Raw genomic sequence first — 18581 nt, 5'->3', positions numbered from 1 at the left:
ACAAGATTAACAGGCATTATTTTCCTGTGGACACTGAGTTTACATTTTCTTCACACTGCAATGCATAAAAAATATGAAATAGCAAAAGCAGTATTAATGAATCCTAGAAGTTTTCTGCCTTAACGTAGATTTTTGTTGACACGCTGAAGGAGTTGATGATTGAAATCATGCAAAACATGGAAGTAAAAAACTTGATCAGGAAAGCTATTTTTAAGTCCACAAAATAAATGCTGCTTTCTAAGCAGTATATACTTAAAAAGCCATACATATTAATATCACAGAAAGGCTCTGTAAATCAGTTATATCCACTCGGAGTATTCAGCTCACTGCAATACTGTCATTAAAACATACCAATATTCATATCGCACTCTTATAATTTAAATAATCCATCTACAAAAGTTAAGCTATTTTCTCCAGATTCCCCAGGAATTACTGTTGAAAATGCTTTAGTACATACAGTCTACTAACTTGGCATAAGAGCCGAACTAAAGACTGCATTTCATGTTACACTCTAATTAAAGGAACATACTTTGAAATTAAATATATTTACTGTTGAGTTACTATCTCCAAGATAAATTTAAGTAACAGTTAATTAATGCTTTATTACAGGCTAAATTCAAGTTTTTTAAACCATGCTAAATATCTGTGGAAAGAGATACTCCTGTTACTAGGACAAAAGCAGTAGCTGGAATTAATAAGTGCCAATAACTGATCAGTATTAACTCTTCCTTGGCTAAAGTTATTGAGAAGTTAGCAATCCAAGAAATAAAGATTCTCCCAAAGGCCTCAATTGAATACAAAGGATGCTGAAAAAATTTTTATACAGAGCATACATAGAAATGCAGATCTTGCCTCATTGTAACCCAACCAGTCTTTTTTTATATAAGGACTTGAAACCTCGTCTCAATTGTATTACCTGAATCAAGTACTGAAAGTGTTTTTGAACAAACAAAAATCCTTTATAAACATTTATTGCCTATGATATTTGCATTCATAGTGTCATTAACAAATCAGTTTAAAAGAGATATACTGATGGCACCTGTTCTATGGACAGCTCTCTATCTTTTGTCTCAAATGGCGTTCCAGCTCATCTTTCCTCCTTTAAGCTCATCATTAATTTATAGGCCACAAGTGTGTTAAAAAGCAAGTTCATAAATTACTGGAGTTTGGGGAAAGAAAGTAATCGGTCATTCAACAGTAACTATCAAGACTTGATATTAACTCATAAGAAACTGAGCACAAAAATCTGTTTTATAAACTGACTCCATAATTAGATACACTGTAGAATACTCTTTGAACTTTGGCTGTAAGTATGACAGCTAATCTCCAGAATACCTTTCTAGTGATGTTTTGGTCTGTCCAGCTTATTATACACTGCATGCAATCACTCTATTTGATTTTCAAAGTGTAGGTGCAGCTGAAGGCTAAGTAAAATGATTTCACTGTTTCCCTTTTGGCCTGAAACCAGTGAGGAATGCAGCAATAGATACAAGAAAAAAAAAAAAAAAATCTAGACCATACTCTAATTCTTGTTGCAGAAAGATACAAAAATTCTTTCTTTGGAAAAATGCAATAACCCTTGGCACATTTTGTATCTGTACTGAACTACACAATTACACTGCATGCAAAAGACTAATGAAGATCATAAAAACGGGCAAAGTGCTAAAAGCACCAAAAACCAAGTCTCCCAAGCTACTTCAAAACCATATTCATGTGCATATGAGTTTACAAGACCATATTTCTCCTTCCCTTCCTACCCTCCCTCATCAGGTTTTCAACTGCTTTCAGGACAAGATCAAGTTATTTGCTGTCCTTTATTTAAAAAAACAACAACAAAAAAGCACCCAAAATACACACAAGTACATTCCAGTCAAACTGAGAATTAAGACAAGAACTGTAGCTTGCTCAACAGGACTTATTAACACTGATTGCTTTCCAAGTCAAGAAAGCTACAGATCTTCACTGAGTGAGAGAGCAACACAGATACTAGTCCCTTAAACATTTAAAGGAAACTGTTGTTTCCCTCCCCATCTTTAGCACGTGATTGCAGAATTCGCCATTGGTGGTTGCAATCAATGTAGGCTTTAGCATCAATTTGTAGTAAAAAGAACCAATAGCATATCCAGTATTCAATAAAGATTTCAAACTCTCTAATATGAGCTGTGCTAATTAGTACCTACCCCTCCCCATAATGAGCTAAAGCAGAAAAAATTTAATTGTTCAAAATTGCTGAAACTGCAACTTGTAAGAAAAACAATTGTTGTATAACCAACTGGTCAGTTATTGGCACTTATTAATTCCAGCTACTGCTTTTATCCTAGTAACAGGAGATCTCTCTACACAAATGACAAGTGCCTCCTCTTTCCACAGGATTGTATTGGCTGGTAAATACAACATTCAAGGTGAAGCTTTTGCTAGGTGGGAAGAAAAATTAAGAATAACTTAATACAAACCTTCAGCTTTGGAAGTGTGCGAATTAGGTACAAAGTAGTAAGTTTGTTCACACTTTTGTCTGGATCCATATTCAGAAGTTCAAACAAGCACAAACACAAAGCCATAGAAAAAGTACTAAGACGACTCAAATGGAGATGTACATAAAAAAATAAATGTGACTTAAGCAATACAATTCTATACATCCCCCGGCTTTCTGTATCTTTCCTAAATCTTCTCTTCCAACCTTTCATCTACACCTTTAAAATGCCTTTCATTGTCATAAAAATTCTTCGACTTGTGAATCCTGCATTTGAGTCCACTATGTTCTGCTTAAACTTGGGTAGAATATTTGACCTTCAAGTCCTAATATCTTAACAGCTAAGAATATACTCCTTCAAAATGAGCAAATAGAAGTTATTTGGTCTATTGTGAACAGTCCAGGTGATTCTTTATTCATGCATTTTGACACTGCTGCAAGACCCATTCATTCAGTATTTTTACTTATGTGGCCTGCATGACTTACCAATTTCATGGTATCCAAGTCAACGTTCAATGCATAACCTTCACAACTAACACAACTTTCCACATATTATTCCAAATGAAGACAGAATACAAACCACTGCAGAACTGTTCCCTGGGACTTTTAGAAAGCTTAGCTCATCTTCCATATTCTCTCCTGTTGAAACCAAAACTAACCGAATTGGAAGACAAGAGCTAGGCTTGAAAAACAAGGATTTAGTAAAGATAAAACTGACACAAGAGGGAAAACGGAGGTTAGAGTAAGGGAGGATGGGAAGAAAAGGAGCGGTACTAGAAGAAGTCTCCTCACACCACTGAGTTCTCTGCTTGTTATTCATAACCTATTCCTAACTTTGTACCATCATACCTACTAATGCATATGGTGAAGACCACAAACTCAGACAAAATAGGATATATTCACAGCAGAGATAAAATTTGTTATATGGAAATTATCTAACATTTGTATATGGAATATATTAGTAAGACTTTCAGCAACAAAAATTTACATTCAATGTCTTATTAAAATCTGATTTTGATCACTCACTCTACTTTTTGCAGCAAACACCAGTTAGACGCAGGACAAGTAAGCATAAGAACGGTCCAAACAGAAATAAATAAGGAACTACTTAATTGTTTATTTAAGCATAAAAAAGTCAAACATGAGTCACATACTTAGGCAATCTCATAAAGCCACCAAGAGTTTCAGAGCACAGAAGCCAGCTGAATGAACTACATGACTATAGGCCTGACATCAACATCTCAGAAGAATAGTACTACATTTAGCAGTTCCAGATTTGTGATCAGTCTTATGAACCCCATTTACGTTTCAGATGAAAATGGCTTCAGAATCAGTTATATCTGTACCTTCACAAAAAGGACAGATTTGAGAATGCTGGGGTGTTCATTCAGTCAGAAAGTCATACATCCCACCACAATGACAGGTTTACAGATGAGTTTGTTACTCCATGCTGTTCCTATAAACTACTTAATTGCTCACAAATATTAATAGTTTGTGCATCAGTTCTTTGCCACATATCCTCAGACTCTTTCAGATCAAACTGGGGAAATTAATTAGCCATCCTGAAAGTGTTTTTCATCAACCTCATACATCTTATTGTACCCACTAACAAAAAGTGGCTGCCATGCTGTATTTTTCTGAAGGTTTTTCCAGTACATTTATGGCATTTTAGTTAAAAATAACTCTATCATGAATAGCACACAACTGTCTTATTTCATAAAAGAAAGGTTTAGGTCATTATGTTCAAATTTAGAAAACGTAAATTGAACCCCAAGTTTAAGTAGAACTAAGCAGTAAAGCAAAATTCTATCTTTAGCAATCACACTCCAGCACATTCAACAATGATCAAGAGGAAGATAACAGAAGGCCTAGAGTACCCCAGATAAAGAAAAACCCATATAGTGCAAGTATTGGCATAACACTGAGAAGTTACAATACAGAGATATCCAAGAGGCTCCACAGGGGATAAACTCAGTCCAGCAGCTCCCAGGTCAGTGCTAGCCCTGATATGCTCCTGGACATACTATGGAGGTAGACTTACACTGCGCTGTATTGCAGCAAAGCTTTCAGGCTCCCTGTCACTTAAGAGAAGGAAAACTGTTTCCAAACCAGAGGCAATACAGATATCAATGTAGCCATAATAATGAAGTGCACTTCAGCATTCCAAATAGTGAGACAGGGTGAATTTCATTGTATCCACTGTGTGGTTAATCTGTAACTCAAGTAATCCATCCATATAAAATAACCATCTAAGTGTTCCTTTTAATTTAGTTTGTTTCTGAAGGAGTAGAAGTCATTTCAATGAACACTCAAAAGTTAAAAAAAAGTTAAAAAGTTACCCCTCAAAAGTTAAAAGCTATTTATTTTTCTTTTCTAATCATTCTTCTCACAGACATTTGTCTCTTCTCTTTTTCACAACATTTAGACCTTAACTATATCCAACTGCTACCTCTTTTTCAAAAAGGTATTTCTAAACAATGCTTTTGTTTTAGTCTCTCCTGTTCGTTTTGCAGTAGTCAAGTTTACCGCATTTCTCAAGACATGTATTCAAACATCATTATATCCCAAAGAACCACAAGACTGTTCGTAGTATCACAATTTTGTGAAGGATGCATAGTTAGTTGCTGTTTTCTAGCTGAGTTGTTGAAGGTCCTCTAGGGATTTGGTTTTGTTTGTTTTATTCTTAAAAAAAAAAAAAAAACAAAACAAAACACAAAAAAAGACTCCACACCAGAAATGCCTACTAGGCAAGCTTATACATATACATACTTTCTAAAAACATTCATCTCAGCCTACCATCACTTCAACCTCCCAGTCTTCGCAGTAGGAAAAATCTGGTGCTTCCAGTTTGGCTGACTGTCCTATCTTCTTATAGTATTAGGTTAGATGATTTATCAAACATAACTGTAAGCAGTAGCATGTTTAGGAAGCAGTGATATAGGGGATTACAGCAGCACATAAAGTGAGGAATTCTCAGTTAAGCTATGGGAGATGAAATTACTTCAGAACAAACATTTATTGTAGCCTCTTTCTTACAAATCCAAGTTTATCTTGCCAAAAACTTTGTGCCTAGTGACCGAACAGGAATTATACTTAGCCTGAGAAATCTACTGCTGATTGGAAACTTTACATGTACATGTTGATAGAGAAGTCTTTTTAAGCAATTGTACAGCTTATCTCATTCCACTGGGGAAGAAGGATAAAGAAAAGGACAAAAAGCAAACACCATTCATGTTAAGAAGTTCTGCAGGCTTAATACACCCTGTTCTTCTAACTAGTACTTTTTAACTCTCTGTTCTCTCCCTTGAGAAAAGCAAATTTCTCTAATCTGCGTGGGTCCTCCTTACCCATTTAACTGCACATTTGATTCATCTGTTCCCATGAAAGCTTCTGCTTTCTTGAGGAATTTTAAAAATTTGAGTGGATGTATGTGGGAAGAGTGCAGAATTCCTTCAATCCCTTCAATTCCTGCAAAGACACCTCTGAAGACAACATATGCTGGGTATATTCAAAAGGAAGACATCAAAGAAAGCAAACAGTAAAAACTACTTTTTAATCTAGTCATCATAAAAATAGATGACACCATACTTAACTGCTAGCATAACACACTAACTACAGTACTTCAGTAGTAATTAACATTTACCATAAAGAAAAAGTTGACATGATTACAAGTTGAGAAACTTAGAGACCAATAAGGTGTTTCTTACAAAAAAAAAAAAAGAATAAGTCTTACAGGACTATTTAAACTTCACAATTAATCTTTCACATTTTTACCAAGAAGTAGTCAACAACGTCTTCCAAATGCACACACTGGCAGCACAAAGATCTCTTTTGCTAAGCAACAAAGCAGTATCATTTGACATTTGTTTCACTGCCACTCCTCAGAACTACTGTTTCTGTGAAAGACTCCTTCTGAAGAAAGTATCTTTAGGAGAATGCAAGATCTCTTTACATAGAAATACATAAAATACAAATACAGACTTTTCTAACTGCCTCTGCATCCTTTCTTTGTTCAAGAACTGCTGAAGTGGCAGAAACTTTCTCTACCTAAAGAAGATAAACCATGTAATTGAAACAAAAGCTTTTCACCTAATACTTTAAGTTTCACCTGCTGTTTGAATCAAAGTCTGAGTGCCATTAAGCTACCTTCCTCTTGATACCTACTAACCAAATCTGAGATAAAAAAAAAAGAGAGATACTAACGATTCCAAAGACAGAACCTCCACAGCTTATTACACACAAGTGAAGATGATCCGATTATCAGAGTTCAACTCTTACAGCCTGACTGATGACATCCATTTTTACTATTATTTTTAAAGTGCCCAGGGTCATCTAGTTAGCATTTCAAGCTCTGCCATTCAGATATGAAACAAAATCAGAGGTCAAACCCTCTATGTTGTAATTGGCAGCAAAACTGCAAGATTATAGTTAAAAGCTGTGTTGTTTCCAATCAACTAATGAGAAAACAAGACTAGTACAAGAAACAAAACAAATGAGAAGCTGGAAATCAAGTTTCAGGAAGACAGACAAGAAATAATTTTATGAAGATGCAGACTGTAAGATATATAAGACTGACTCCCATATTACAGGCAGAGGAAGTTTCTACTACTGCAAAGTTTATATAAGTAAAATTCCTGAACATTAAATCATACTTAGAACAGGAAAGCAGCAGGGAGCAAAAACCATACGACTGATAAGAAAGGCAGTCAAAAGAGAACATGCAGCATGGAAAAAATACTTTTCTGAGAACTGTAACTATCAAAGCATGATTTGCCCTCACATATTTCACTAATTTAGGAACCAAGAATGTGAAGTTCCAACTGAGGCTTCTCCTACAGTCAGTTCTCTTGCCTCCCCCCCCCCCCCCCCCCCCCAATGCACATTTCCTGTTGTGCAGTAAAACATAAGCTCATTCTTGCACTCTTTTCTTCCCTGAAGGTACCTCCCTCTACCTCATTTATTTTCACAAAACGAACCAGTACCCCTGTAAATCCAAAAATTAGCCAAAAAATTAACAAACCACTAGGAAGGAAGAAGGTCGGTCAAAACTTGCTCATATAAGCTTTGCTTCCACAGGAAACCATGCTAAGAGTTTACTAGTCCCACAATCTGTCAAGAAAACATAATGGACTGAAAAGAAAACATCAGACTTCTTGTGTTACTGGCAAGTAGGATGCTTAACAGCTGATGATAGAAAGCATATTTGCAAGTGGGGAAAAAGAATGAACAAGCTTAAGTCACAAATAAGCAGAAAATTCCCATAGTTTATTCACCTTCTACATTAGAAGCAGTTCTAAAATGTAAGATTGTTCAAGGATTGTAGGCTTCTTTTACTGTAATCATCTAACCACAGACAGTGTCTCTCTTTTAAGGATTTCTACCTCTTTAGTTCAGTTAGATGATGCCCTTCAGCCTCTTTACTATAGCATCATCCAGGCTGGCTCAAGCCTCTCTCAGTAGAAGATGGAACTAAATATTTGACTTTGTGTTGAAGCAGATGAAGACTGATCACATAAATCCATTCACTACATGAGTTGCAGTGCCACTCAGGAAGAGTGGGAATGTAAAAAAAGCTTTGTAATTAGTACTGCAGTGATTTTGTAGATATAAACAGACTCAGGATGGTTACTGCCAAAGTTTTTGCCTCAGCTATAGACACACAAGGATCCATTAATCACCAGTGTGCACTGAGTTCTCTAGATATACGTGGAATTCCTGTAAAAGCTGTAGCAAGAATCCAAATGTGCTGCTGAAACATGCTGGAGGCCCCCAAAGCTGAGAAGAAATAAGACACATCAATGTAGTATTCAACTTCATGACTCGGGCATAGGTACATGACCCTTAACAAACAGATGAAGTACGATAATTGTATTATTGCCATTTATTACCTCTAGCACTTTACAGACAGAGCAGAGTATGTGAGTACACAGCCACTTTGATGCAAAGTCCAGTAGCTTAGCTGAAACTGTCACAGAAGACTATTCAGGCTAAGCTGTTGGACTTTGTACTAAAGCAGCCGGAAGTACCTGCACACATTTCTTTTTGCCAAGACCACGACAAGTTTGGGTAACTTTCAGCCAAAGTTGACAAGTGGAGTAGGAAGAACTTAAGTCATCACAGCAAGATATGTCAGCATGTGTCAAGCTCCCAAAGACGATCATTAACTTGTTCAGAGATCTAAGCAATTATAGCTAAATTACATGTAAACCTTTGCTCTGATGTAACAGTTTCTAGATAATATTCCTGAACACTAAGGATTCACCAAAGCAGAATCCTGTCCTTTTGTACACGCACTTTTCCCACAAACCTCACTGACAACTGAAGGCAAATGAGGACAGAATCCAGCCTCCAAATACTACAATGTACCTGAAGACTTTTCACCCATTACGTAGGTGTCTACTGTTCCTGTAGCACTCGCCCTGACTAGGTACCAAAACACTTCACAGTAGGTTAATGAATTAAGCCTCAACACACCCGGTAGCTCAGCATGGCTCTGTTAAGGGTGAGCCCTGAGGCACAGAGAGGAAGGATAACCAAACCGAGGCCACATATATGCATACACACTATAAGATCAGGGAGGCAGGACTGCGATATTGGCTGTCAATCCAGAAAGTTTCACGTACTGACATATAAACGCAAGAGAGGAGCAGGGCGGCGGGTGAGAAAAGGAGGAAGCCCAGGATGCGAGAGGGCCGCGGGGGGAGGGAGGAAGGGGAGGGGGGAGGGGGGCGGGGAAGCGCGCCCTGCCGCCTGGACCCTCACCACCGCGCCAAGTTCCCACAGAGCCTGTCCGCAGGCAGGTCGCGGTTCCTGCCACCCCCGCAGCCCCACCCGGCCGGCCGCCGAACGGAGGGCCCTGAAGGCTCCGAGCACATCCCTCCCTCCTCAGCCCGCAAGCGCCGCCTCGCCCACCCCAGGCCCTCGCCGCCGCCTCCTACCTTGGCCACGTAGTCCTTCACCTCATCCAAGTCTCCATTTTTGAGGGCCCACATGAATTCCTTGTCAGACATCGCGGCCGCCTAGCAGGGACGCGGGCGGGCGAGGCGGCGGGGGGGCCGGCAGCACCTCCACGGAGCGAGAACGGCGGCGCGGAGGGCAGGAGCCCCTCCCCCGGCTGGCGGCCGCTCGCTGCCTGCCTGCCTGCCGGCGGGCGGTTGGGCGGGGCGGGGCAGCGGCAATTAGGGCGGTTGGGGCTCGGCGCCGGGGAGCGAGGCCGGGCACGCGGTCAGGGGGAAGCACGGCAGAATCCGCCTGACTGAAGGGAAAAGCGGTTTACTCGCGCGCGGCGCTTCCGCTTCCGGTTGCCATTCTGCACCCCCTCCCCCGCCGTCCCCTGCCCACCCCACCGAGACACCCACGCGGAGGAGGGGGGGGAGGCGCGCAGCGCGCATGCGCCGTGCGAAGAGCGCCGCCGAGTCCACTTGGCGCATGCGCTCAACGGAAGCGTCCCTCTGCTCCCGGAGATACCGCGGATGGGGGGGGGAGAGCAAGCGGCGCGGTGCATGCGCTCTAAATTCCCGCGGCCTCGCCCCGCCGCCGGCGGCTCCGCCCCCGGTCGCCCCCGGGGTTGCCATGGTGACGCGGCCTCCACCGGGCCCCGCCGGCGAGCGGGACAGACGGCCGGCGGGGCTGCTGAGCCTGCCGCGGGCTGGGAGGCGAGCCCTGCGAAACTCAGCCTCTGGCAACCCGACGCTTACCTCACCCTGTGCCCGGGACCCTGCAGAAGGTGTGCGTGGGCCGTTTGGTCTCTGCCGGAGGCGCAACAGGCCGCGCTGGGCGCCGGAGGGCGGTGGGCCGCTGGCTCCTGCCTCCCAACCGGCTGAGGAACTGCCTGTTGAAGTATCTGTTCCCACTGAGGAGCTAAGTGTCTAAGTAGCTGTTCTACAAAACCCGAGGCACTGAACATGCTGTGAATAATTATCATAATGCTTCCAAAACATGAGCGGGGAGACATGAAAGGATGTATGTGATAATTAATTAATACGTTGGCACTTGTTGGTTGCATCTGTTTTTTGAAACCACATGTTTTGCGTGTGGAACATACAGCCTGTTGTGTGAATCATGCTTGACTGCTAACAAGCAGCCGCTTTTCCTAACTCCCTCTGGCAAGCATCATCCTGAGTCATACCATCATAGAATTGTAGAATAGTTTGGGTTGGAACAGACCTTTGAAGGCCTTGTCCAACCCCCCTGCAATGAGCAGGGACATTTTCAACTACATCAGGTCGCTCAGAGCCCTGTCCAACCTGACCTTAGCTGTTTCCAGGGATGGGGCATCTACAACCTCTCTGGGCAACCTGTGCCAGTGTTTCACCACCCTCATTGTAAAAAATGTCTTGCTTATATCTAGTCTGAATCTACCCTCTTAGTTTAAAACCATTACCCTTTGTCCTATCGCAACAGGCCCTGCTAAAAAGTTTGTCCCTGTCTTTCTTATAAGCCCCCTTCAAGTACCGGAAGGCCACAGTAAGGTCTTCCTGGAGCCTTCCCCAGGCTGAACAACCCCAACTTTCTCAGCCTGTCCTCGTAGGAGAGGTGTTCCTCTGATCATTTTTGTGGCCCTCTTCTGAACCCACTCCAACAGGTCCATTGTTGTTTCTGTGCTGAGGGCTTCAGAGCTGGACAGAGTAATCCAGGTGGGGTCTCACCAGAGAGGAGCAGAGGGGCAGAATCATAGAATAGTTTGGGTTGGAAGGGACCTTTAAAGGTCATCTAGTCCAACCCCCCCCCAAACACCTGAACCCCGTTGGAGCTAGAGCTGCTCTGCTGTGACTGTACCCAGTGTACCCAGTCTGGCAACAGCATGAAAATGTACAGATACCGTTTAAGGGTAGCAATGCTCTTATTAATGAGAAGGAGGGGGCACTCCACCATACAGCCTAAGAAAATTTGTAAAGGGGGGTGGTGGTGCCATACAGCTTGTGATTTTTCTGTGTTTTCTTTGTATTTCTGAACCACATAAATGTTAAATATGTAGGGCTTTGCAGATTTTTGTCAGGGATTAAATAGTATTTAATTGAAATAGCTAGAATGTTACTTGCAAGGAAGTAAAAATCTATAACCTTTCAGGTTGGATTAATTACTTTTAATTTATTTCAATTATAAACTGAGAAGTTTTGAAACACATGATTTTGTCCTTGTTCCTTTTCCTAATGTCATTAAAGAAAAAGAAAATAAAAAACTGTGAAGGACAAACAGTCAAGTGCTCTTGCATTGTTTTGTAAATATTCCCAGTACATGTATATATACAATTTTTTCAGTGCTTAATTTTCAATCTGCCACAATGGTAAGCAAGTTTGGATTTTTTTAATAAGCTAAATCCAATGCTGAGATAATAAGTCTGGTGAAACCATTTAAAATTATATATACTTACTTCGATATTTGAATATGCCTCAAGGAGCCAAGTTGTGACCATATTTTTTAAAACATTGCTGAACACTTATGTTGCTATATTTGTACCCACTAGCCTGTGTGAACGCAGTCTTTCAATTTTACCAACCATTTCCGTGTGTTATCCTTACTCTTATCTGATCACTGAAGCAGAAACACTTTCACACTTCAGTCTTTCTCTACAAGTTCTGTTACCTAAAGTACATGGTTTAGTTGGACATTTCTCCCCTTCTACCTGATACATGCCTTTTCTAGAAGTATATGCATCGGTTAGCTTCAGGCCCAAATTTTAAATGGCTTTTGTTTACTTTAGTGACTAACATTGAATCTTTCAGGCACGCATCCAGAAATAAAAAAACATACCTGATACCATTTTCTAACTGTGGGATGCTGTCATATATGCCTTAGAAGCTGCTTGCACTGCCTTAGCCATCTTTCTTTTACTTTTAATTTTTCAGGTTTAGTTCCAACTCCTACAAGTCTGTTTGCATGTAAGAACTTTGGTTCTTAGATATACTAATCAGAAAAAAATGAGAAAGAAATGCAGTGAATAACTATTTAGCAAATGAATTCCTTTCTCTTGAAAGCACTGTAAAGTTACAGATATTTGAAAAGAAATGCCGTACTAAACATACAAAGTTTGTGAGACCTGGGTTTGATTATAATCCTTTAACTCAGAAGCTCTTTTACAGTCCTCTGCTTAGATTGTCTTTCTTGTAAGCAGTAGTGGAACTACTTTCAATTTGTGGAAGGTATCTCCTCTTTGTACTGTCTTTAACCATACTAGCCAAAGCTCTAGGCTGACTGCAAGTTCACTGTCTGGAGAATTAGTTCATTGTCGAGAGAGACTCATAACTGGTAGCTGTAGAGTTTATGTTGGCTTCTCAGATAAGCATTTCCTTGATGACATTCCATACTTTAAAATAGTATTTTAGTCTCATCAGCAAGCATTTCAGTACAACATGCAAGTCATGCTCCAGAAAAGTTATAGCGTAAAGGAGACCCCTAAAAAAATTGCCATTTGTATTTTCATAGAGATACAAGCCAAATGTATTACAAACAAGAATTAACATTATCCTGGTCAGCATAGCTTATTTTTGTATGTTCTGTATGAATCTGTGCTTCATTTTCTGATTAAAAAATGGTTATTTCTATTCTGCATCCTCCAGAAAATTTTAGAAGAAGCACGACATGCATTGCCCCATCATTTGAATGGCTGGAGGAAACAGAGAGTGATAATGAGTTAAGATGTAGGAAGACTGCTAGATCAACCAACTGTGCCTTCTCTATCCCAGTTATTTCCATGGAGATGAAATTCATCTATCTGCTTACTGGTTAAGCCCCATTTTGAAGGCCTACATAACTGCTAAAGCGTCCCATAGACTCATCCTTCCCTGCTGACCAGAGCTTCACTTCCATAAGTCAATCTGTGTGGTATGGTCGACACGCTGGAGGGAAAGGATGCCATCCAGAGGGACCTGGACAGGCTTGAGGTGGGTCCGTGCAAACCTCATGAAGGTCAACAAGGCCAAGTGCAAGGTCCTGCATGTGAGCCGGGGCAATCCCAAGCACAAATACAGGCTGAGCGGAGAAGGGATTGAGAGCAGCCCTGGGGAGAAGGACTTGGGGGTGTTGGTTGATGAGAAGCTCAATGTGAGCCAGCAATGTGCGCTTGCAGCCCAGAAGGCCAACCATATCTGGGCTCCATCAAAAGAAGCATGGCCAGCAGGTCGAAGGAGGTGATTCTGCCCCTCTACTCTGCTCTGGTGAGACCCCACCTAGAGTACTGTGTCCAGCTCTGGGGCCCCCAACATAAGAAGGACATGGAGCTGTTGGAGCGAGTCCAGAGGAGGTCCACGAAGGTGATGAGAGGGCTGGAGCACCTCTGCTATGAAGACAGGCTGAGAGAGTAGGGGTTGTTCAGCCTGGAGAAGAGAAGGCTCCAGGGACACCTTATAGCAGCCTTCCAGTATTTGAAGGTGTCCTACAGGAAAGATGGGGAGGGTACTCTTTATCAGTGAGTGTATTGAATAGAACAAAGGGTAATGGTTTTAAACTGAGAGAGGTTAGATTTAGATTAGATAGTATGAAGAAATTATTTACTGTGAAGGTGGTGAGACACTGGAACACGTTTCCCAGAGAGGTTGTGGATGCCCCATCCCTGGAGGTGTTCAAGGCCAGGTTGGATGGGGCTTTGAGCAACCTGGTCTAGTGGGAGGTGTCCCTGCCAATGGCAGGGTGGTTGGAACTAGTTGATCTTTAAGGTCCCTTCCAACCCAAACGATTCTATGATTCTGTGATTCTAATCTCACGGAACATAAACATTATTATTTCTTTGCATATATCTTCATATATTTGTCAATATACTTTTGAATATAAATGTAGTTTTACATTTATCTGTTTCAACAAATAAATCATAATTCATTGTTATCAATTTTATTCAGTTATACAACGTTACTATTATATAATGTATATGCTTGTATAAATCATAAATATAGTAGAGAAACAGTCTAGAATACAAGACAATCCAATAAATTTAGCTATCCAAATGAAAACCAGAGCAACATTAAAACCCAAGCAAGAGACTTGAATACATACTGGTACCCTTGCAGGTTTTATTTAAAAATGCATGTTTGATCTCATATTTACTATATTACCTTTGTGTAATGCTCAACAATTCATACACAACAGCTGTTAGTTCAGCAACAATATCAGAGCAGTAATATAAAATATCATCATATGGAATGCATTCTATTGAGAAGAAAATAATGAAGTTAACAGATAGCAGACTAGATAAAGTTGTGGAACTGACACGAGATCTAGGAATGACAGGTGAAAACTGGACAATTATTTGGCTTTCTGTCTATTAATTGGTCACATTTATACTATATGACGCAGTTTGTGCGTGGTGGAGATTACCAGAGACAAAATACACTAATATCTTCCCCTTACTTCTTGAATTCAGCAACATTTTTCTTCATCTTAGCCAAAATAGTTTTGGGTGTTGGTCCATGAATCTCAAACCTTATTATACAGGATATGAAAGACAAGTATCTCCTCTCTCTCCGAGTTCTTTCTTTAACTGTGTGAATCTTTGGTGAAATAGTTTAGCATTTGCTGACATTACTGCGAATAAATTTCTTCCCCTAACCTTTAGAAAATCTGTGCAAATATTTGAAAAGTAAATATATACGTATATACACACACCCACATGTATGTATATATATATGTATGGGGCCAGGTTTAGCTTTGCCTTTCTGTGATATGAAGTGTCTAAAGGAAGAGGGAGTGGAAAGGAAAAGGAAATAAGAGTTATTTTCTCCCTCCTGAGGTCAAAGAGGATTGCAGCCAGGGAAACCCAACAACTGTTGGCTGTATTTATTGTGGTACTTGAAATATCAGGGGAAGCAGACAGACTCAGACACATAGCTCCAGTTCTTTGGTACTTGTTCATGAATCCCAATGAGACTGGACCTTGGAAAACACTGCAGTAACTTGGGTGCCAGTCTTTGGTAGTGAGGAAGGGCAGCATGCTGTGGAAATTCATCTTCCCATGGAGCTGGAGCTGCCTTTTTCTTGGATGCGTTTAGTAAAGGTGACCTAGCAGTCAGTTTAGCAATTGCTAAACAAGGGGCTGGCTCTGAAAACTGAAGCAAGGAGTGTAACAGTGTTGACAAATACTCTCAGCATCATCAGTAGGTGAATAACGGTTTGGAGGTTTGACCCAGAAATCAGCAGGCCGGGCTTATTTATTAACACAGAGTACAAATCTCCTTTTGGCTGTAGGCCCTCTCTCTTTCAGTATCATTTTTACATGCCGGTAGGCTTTTATATTTTTCTTTGTTTATTTCACATTCAAGTACTGTACCTTCTCTTCTGCTATTTACAAGAGTATGGGTATAAATCATTATCACTGACTTCATGACCAGAGCTAATTAAAATCTTTGTGCCTTCACCCAATAGAAGATACCCTTTTTCTATAACCTTATTTCTCTTTTCAGGAGCAGTTCATAGGAAATGGAAGTTCTAGAAATTCTCTCTTGATAATCTCAGTTATTTCTCTAAATTAAAATAGTGAAATTATAGAAACACAGAATAATTTAGTTGGAAGTAACCTCTGGAGGTCATCTGATCTAATCTCTGCTCAAAGCAGTGGTAATTTAGACGAGGTTGCTCGAGGCCTTTTCCAGTCAAGTTCTGAGTATCTTGAAGTGTGATGAAACCACAACTTTTCCTGGCAACGTGTTCCGATGTTTGACTGCTTTCACAAAACAAAAAAAACCAAAAAATCCTTATATCTAATCAAATTTTCCCTGTTGTACCTTTATATTTGTTACCTTTTATCCTATGCCTACCTTTTCAAGAGGAGTTTGGCTCTGTCTTCTCTGTATTCTCATGGGGTGGTTGAAGACAGCAGTAAGATCCCATTGCCCCAACTTAACCTCATCATCTCAACGCTGAAGAAGCCAATTCCATTCAGCTTTTTGTCATATGGCATGTGCTTAAGTCAGCTTATCATCATGGTCACCTTCTGATGGACTCACTCCGGTATGTCAATGTCTTTTTTACTCTGGGGAGCCCGAAACTGGAAGCTGCAGCCTCACAAGTGACGAGTAGAAAGGATCAGTCACTCATTATATATATATATATATATATATATATTTATATATAATTCTTTTGAAGGCTGAAATTGCCTTCCAGCAAACTGTTGCAATGAAGGGTTAAACACCAGCCAGCTCATGCTGGCAGGAGTGACAACACAGCCCGTGTTCCAAAGCAAGGGACTGTTCAGTATAGCTGAGCATCACAATCAGGGAGAACTTCGCCCAAAGCTTTGCTGATGGTGCAAGAGCCTGAATAGGTTGCAGTTCGCTTTTTCACAACAGTTTGGGCTTTGCAGTGCTGACAAAGGTGAAATCTTTTGCTGGTGAGCAAATGAGAGTTGGGCGCATTAGGGACTGGTACTAACAAAGAGGAAGCATAAGCAACATCATTTTTCTCACAGTGTTCATTGTTAAAGCAATAAACAACTGGCTACTAAAAGTGATACCAATGTGATTTTCTAGTTAAAATAAATTACCGTTGAACTTGCTCAGCTGCATGGAGATAATTCTAAATTCTGATAGTGTAGGTGAAATTCTAGGATTTTAGAAAAAGACAACTGAAATCGCTTGGGTCTATAAAGAGGACAGCCATTGAGAAAAAAAATGACGTCTTCTTGTGCATTTTTTTCCTAATTCAGAGAAGGTGTCTGTGTGAACGTTACAGTTTGGAAAGTGAGTGTAAGTGGTGTAACTTGTACGCTGGGTGAATGAACAACTGGAGAGATTGGGTAATAGCAAAAGTAGAACAAACAAACAAAACAACGTTTAAAAAGTTCAAGATAAGCCAGAATACAGCATTTTACACTTAAACCTTTCTTTGCTGCCATTTGCATTTCCATCCAGATCAGTGCCTTGAGAGAGCAGACAGGTGCGTGCAATCCTCCAGATATTTATTTAGAAAATAGTCATAGGTCTGCTTTAGCTGAACCCTTTGAGTTTCTACAAAACCTGCCTCTGGAGCTGCTGCTTCTTAAGAGCTGCAATTTTCCACTCATTGACTGTGTCATTCAGTGTGCAGTAGGGTTTCCTTACCCTTGGAGAGCTGAGAATTTCCTGGGACCCCCTTTTTTCATGGTGGCAAGATTTTGCAACCAGGAGAGACATTGACTGCTGGCTTCCAAGTCTTGTTCATTTTGGAACAGTCTCGTCGTTTTTTTAGTGCTTTAAGCACTGCCTGAAACCCTCTGCTTTCAACTCAAATCACAAAATTAACAACCCTAGTTCAGCATCCCGAGTTACAAAATGAAACTTAAACATGAGCATTTATATCACCCACATAAAAAAGCTGAAATACGCTGCATTTCTGCCCTTTTTATGTTTTATGCAACAGTATTTATGGATCTAGCTGTAAGCAGCAGAAGCAAATACAGCTGCCTGAGTATTGTACACAGGTTTTACAGCATATATAGTCTGTGTGTTTACTGTAAGCTGTCATTGTTCTAGGAAGTACATAGGTTGCAATACAAAGTATGGAATAAATCTTCTTTAATCAAAACCACAGTTTTCAAATTTAGAATGTCAAAATTAATCATACAGATTATATACACAGAATGATGAAACATGTATGTTAATGTTCCATTCATTACTGTAATAAAATTGGGACTACTCGTTCCACCCTGAGATGTGCCGCTTCAGACCAGTATCGTCGTGGCTTTACGAAGGTTATTCACAGGTATGCTGGTTGTTCTGTGAGCATTAGAGGATAAACAAAAGACCTTCAATATAATATAGCAAAATTCATTCAGTTATGTATGTTTGTGCTGATTTAAATAATCTAATACCTTGAGGAATATTTTGTATATTCTAACGTGTTTGATAAAATAAGTGTCTGCTTATAAACATAAGGACAAGGACGATAACTTCCCTATTTTCTTCGGTTTTGAAGTTTTCGATAGTGATGTTTAACAAACAGCCAGCAACAGCAGCAACAGTCACAGTGCCACAGGGAGACACTGTTGTCCAAACCATCATTTCCTACGCCTTCATTTTCCCATCCGTAATCCAGTACTTCTCTACAATTGTGAAAAGCCTTGAGAATCTCAGATGAAGGGTGCTGTATCAGTGAAAAAATATTATAAAAATGTGGTTGATGGAGTTGTTCCTCATAATCATATGCT

At 40.3% G+C, this 18581-nt stretch overlaps 1 protein-coding gene across 1 annotated transcript in view; it reads right to left on the bottom strand.

The window, feature by feature from the left end:
• MTPN (myotrophin) overlaps window positions 1-9789 on the bottom strand; it is a 40098-nt gene extending 30309 nt beyond the window's left edge. The window contains exon 1 of the mRNA XM_082498714.1: window positions 9409-9789. Coding sequence (XP_082354840.1) covers window positions 9409-9480 — 72 coding nt within the window. The 5' untranslated portion in view covers window positions 9481-9789. The remainder of the gene's footprint in view (window positions 1-9408) is intronic.
• Window positions 9790-18581: the final 8792 nt, after the last annotated feature.

The sequence above is a fragment of the Vanellus vanellus genome (assembly GCF_965231255.1).
Source record: "Vanellus vanellus genome assembly, chromosome: 1".
In the NCBI taxonomy this organism is placed as follows: Eukaryota; Metazoa; Chordata; class Aves; order Charadriiformes; family Charadriidae; genus Vanellus; species Vanellus vanellus.
Note: the sequence above shows the minus strand (reverse complement) of the source record. Positions and strands in the feature narration are given on the sequence as shown.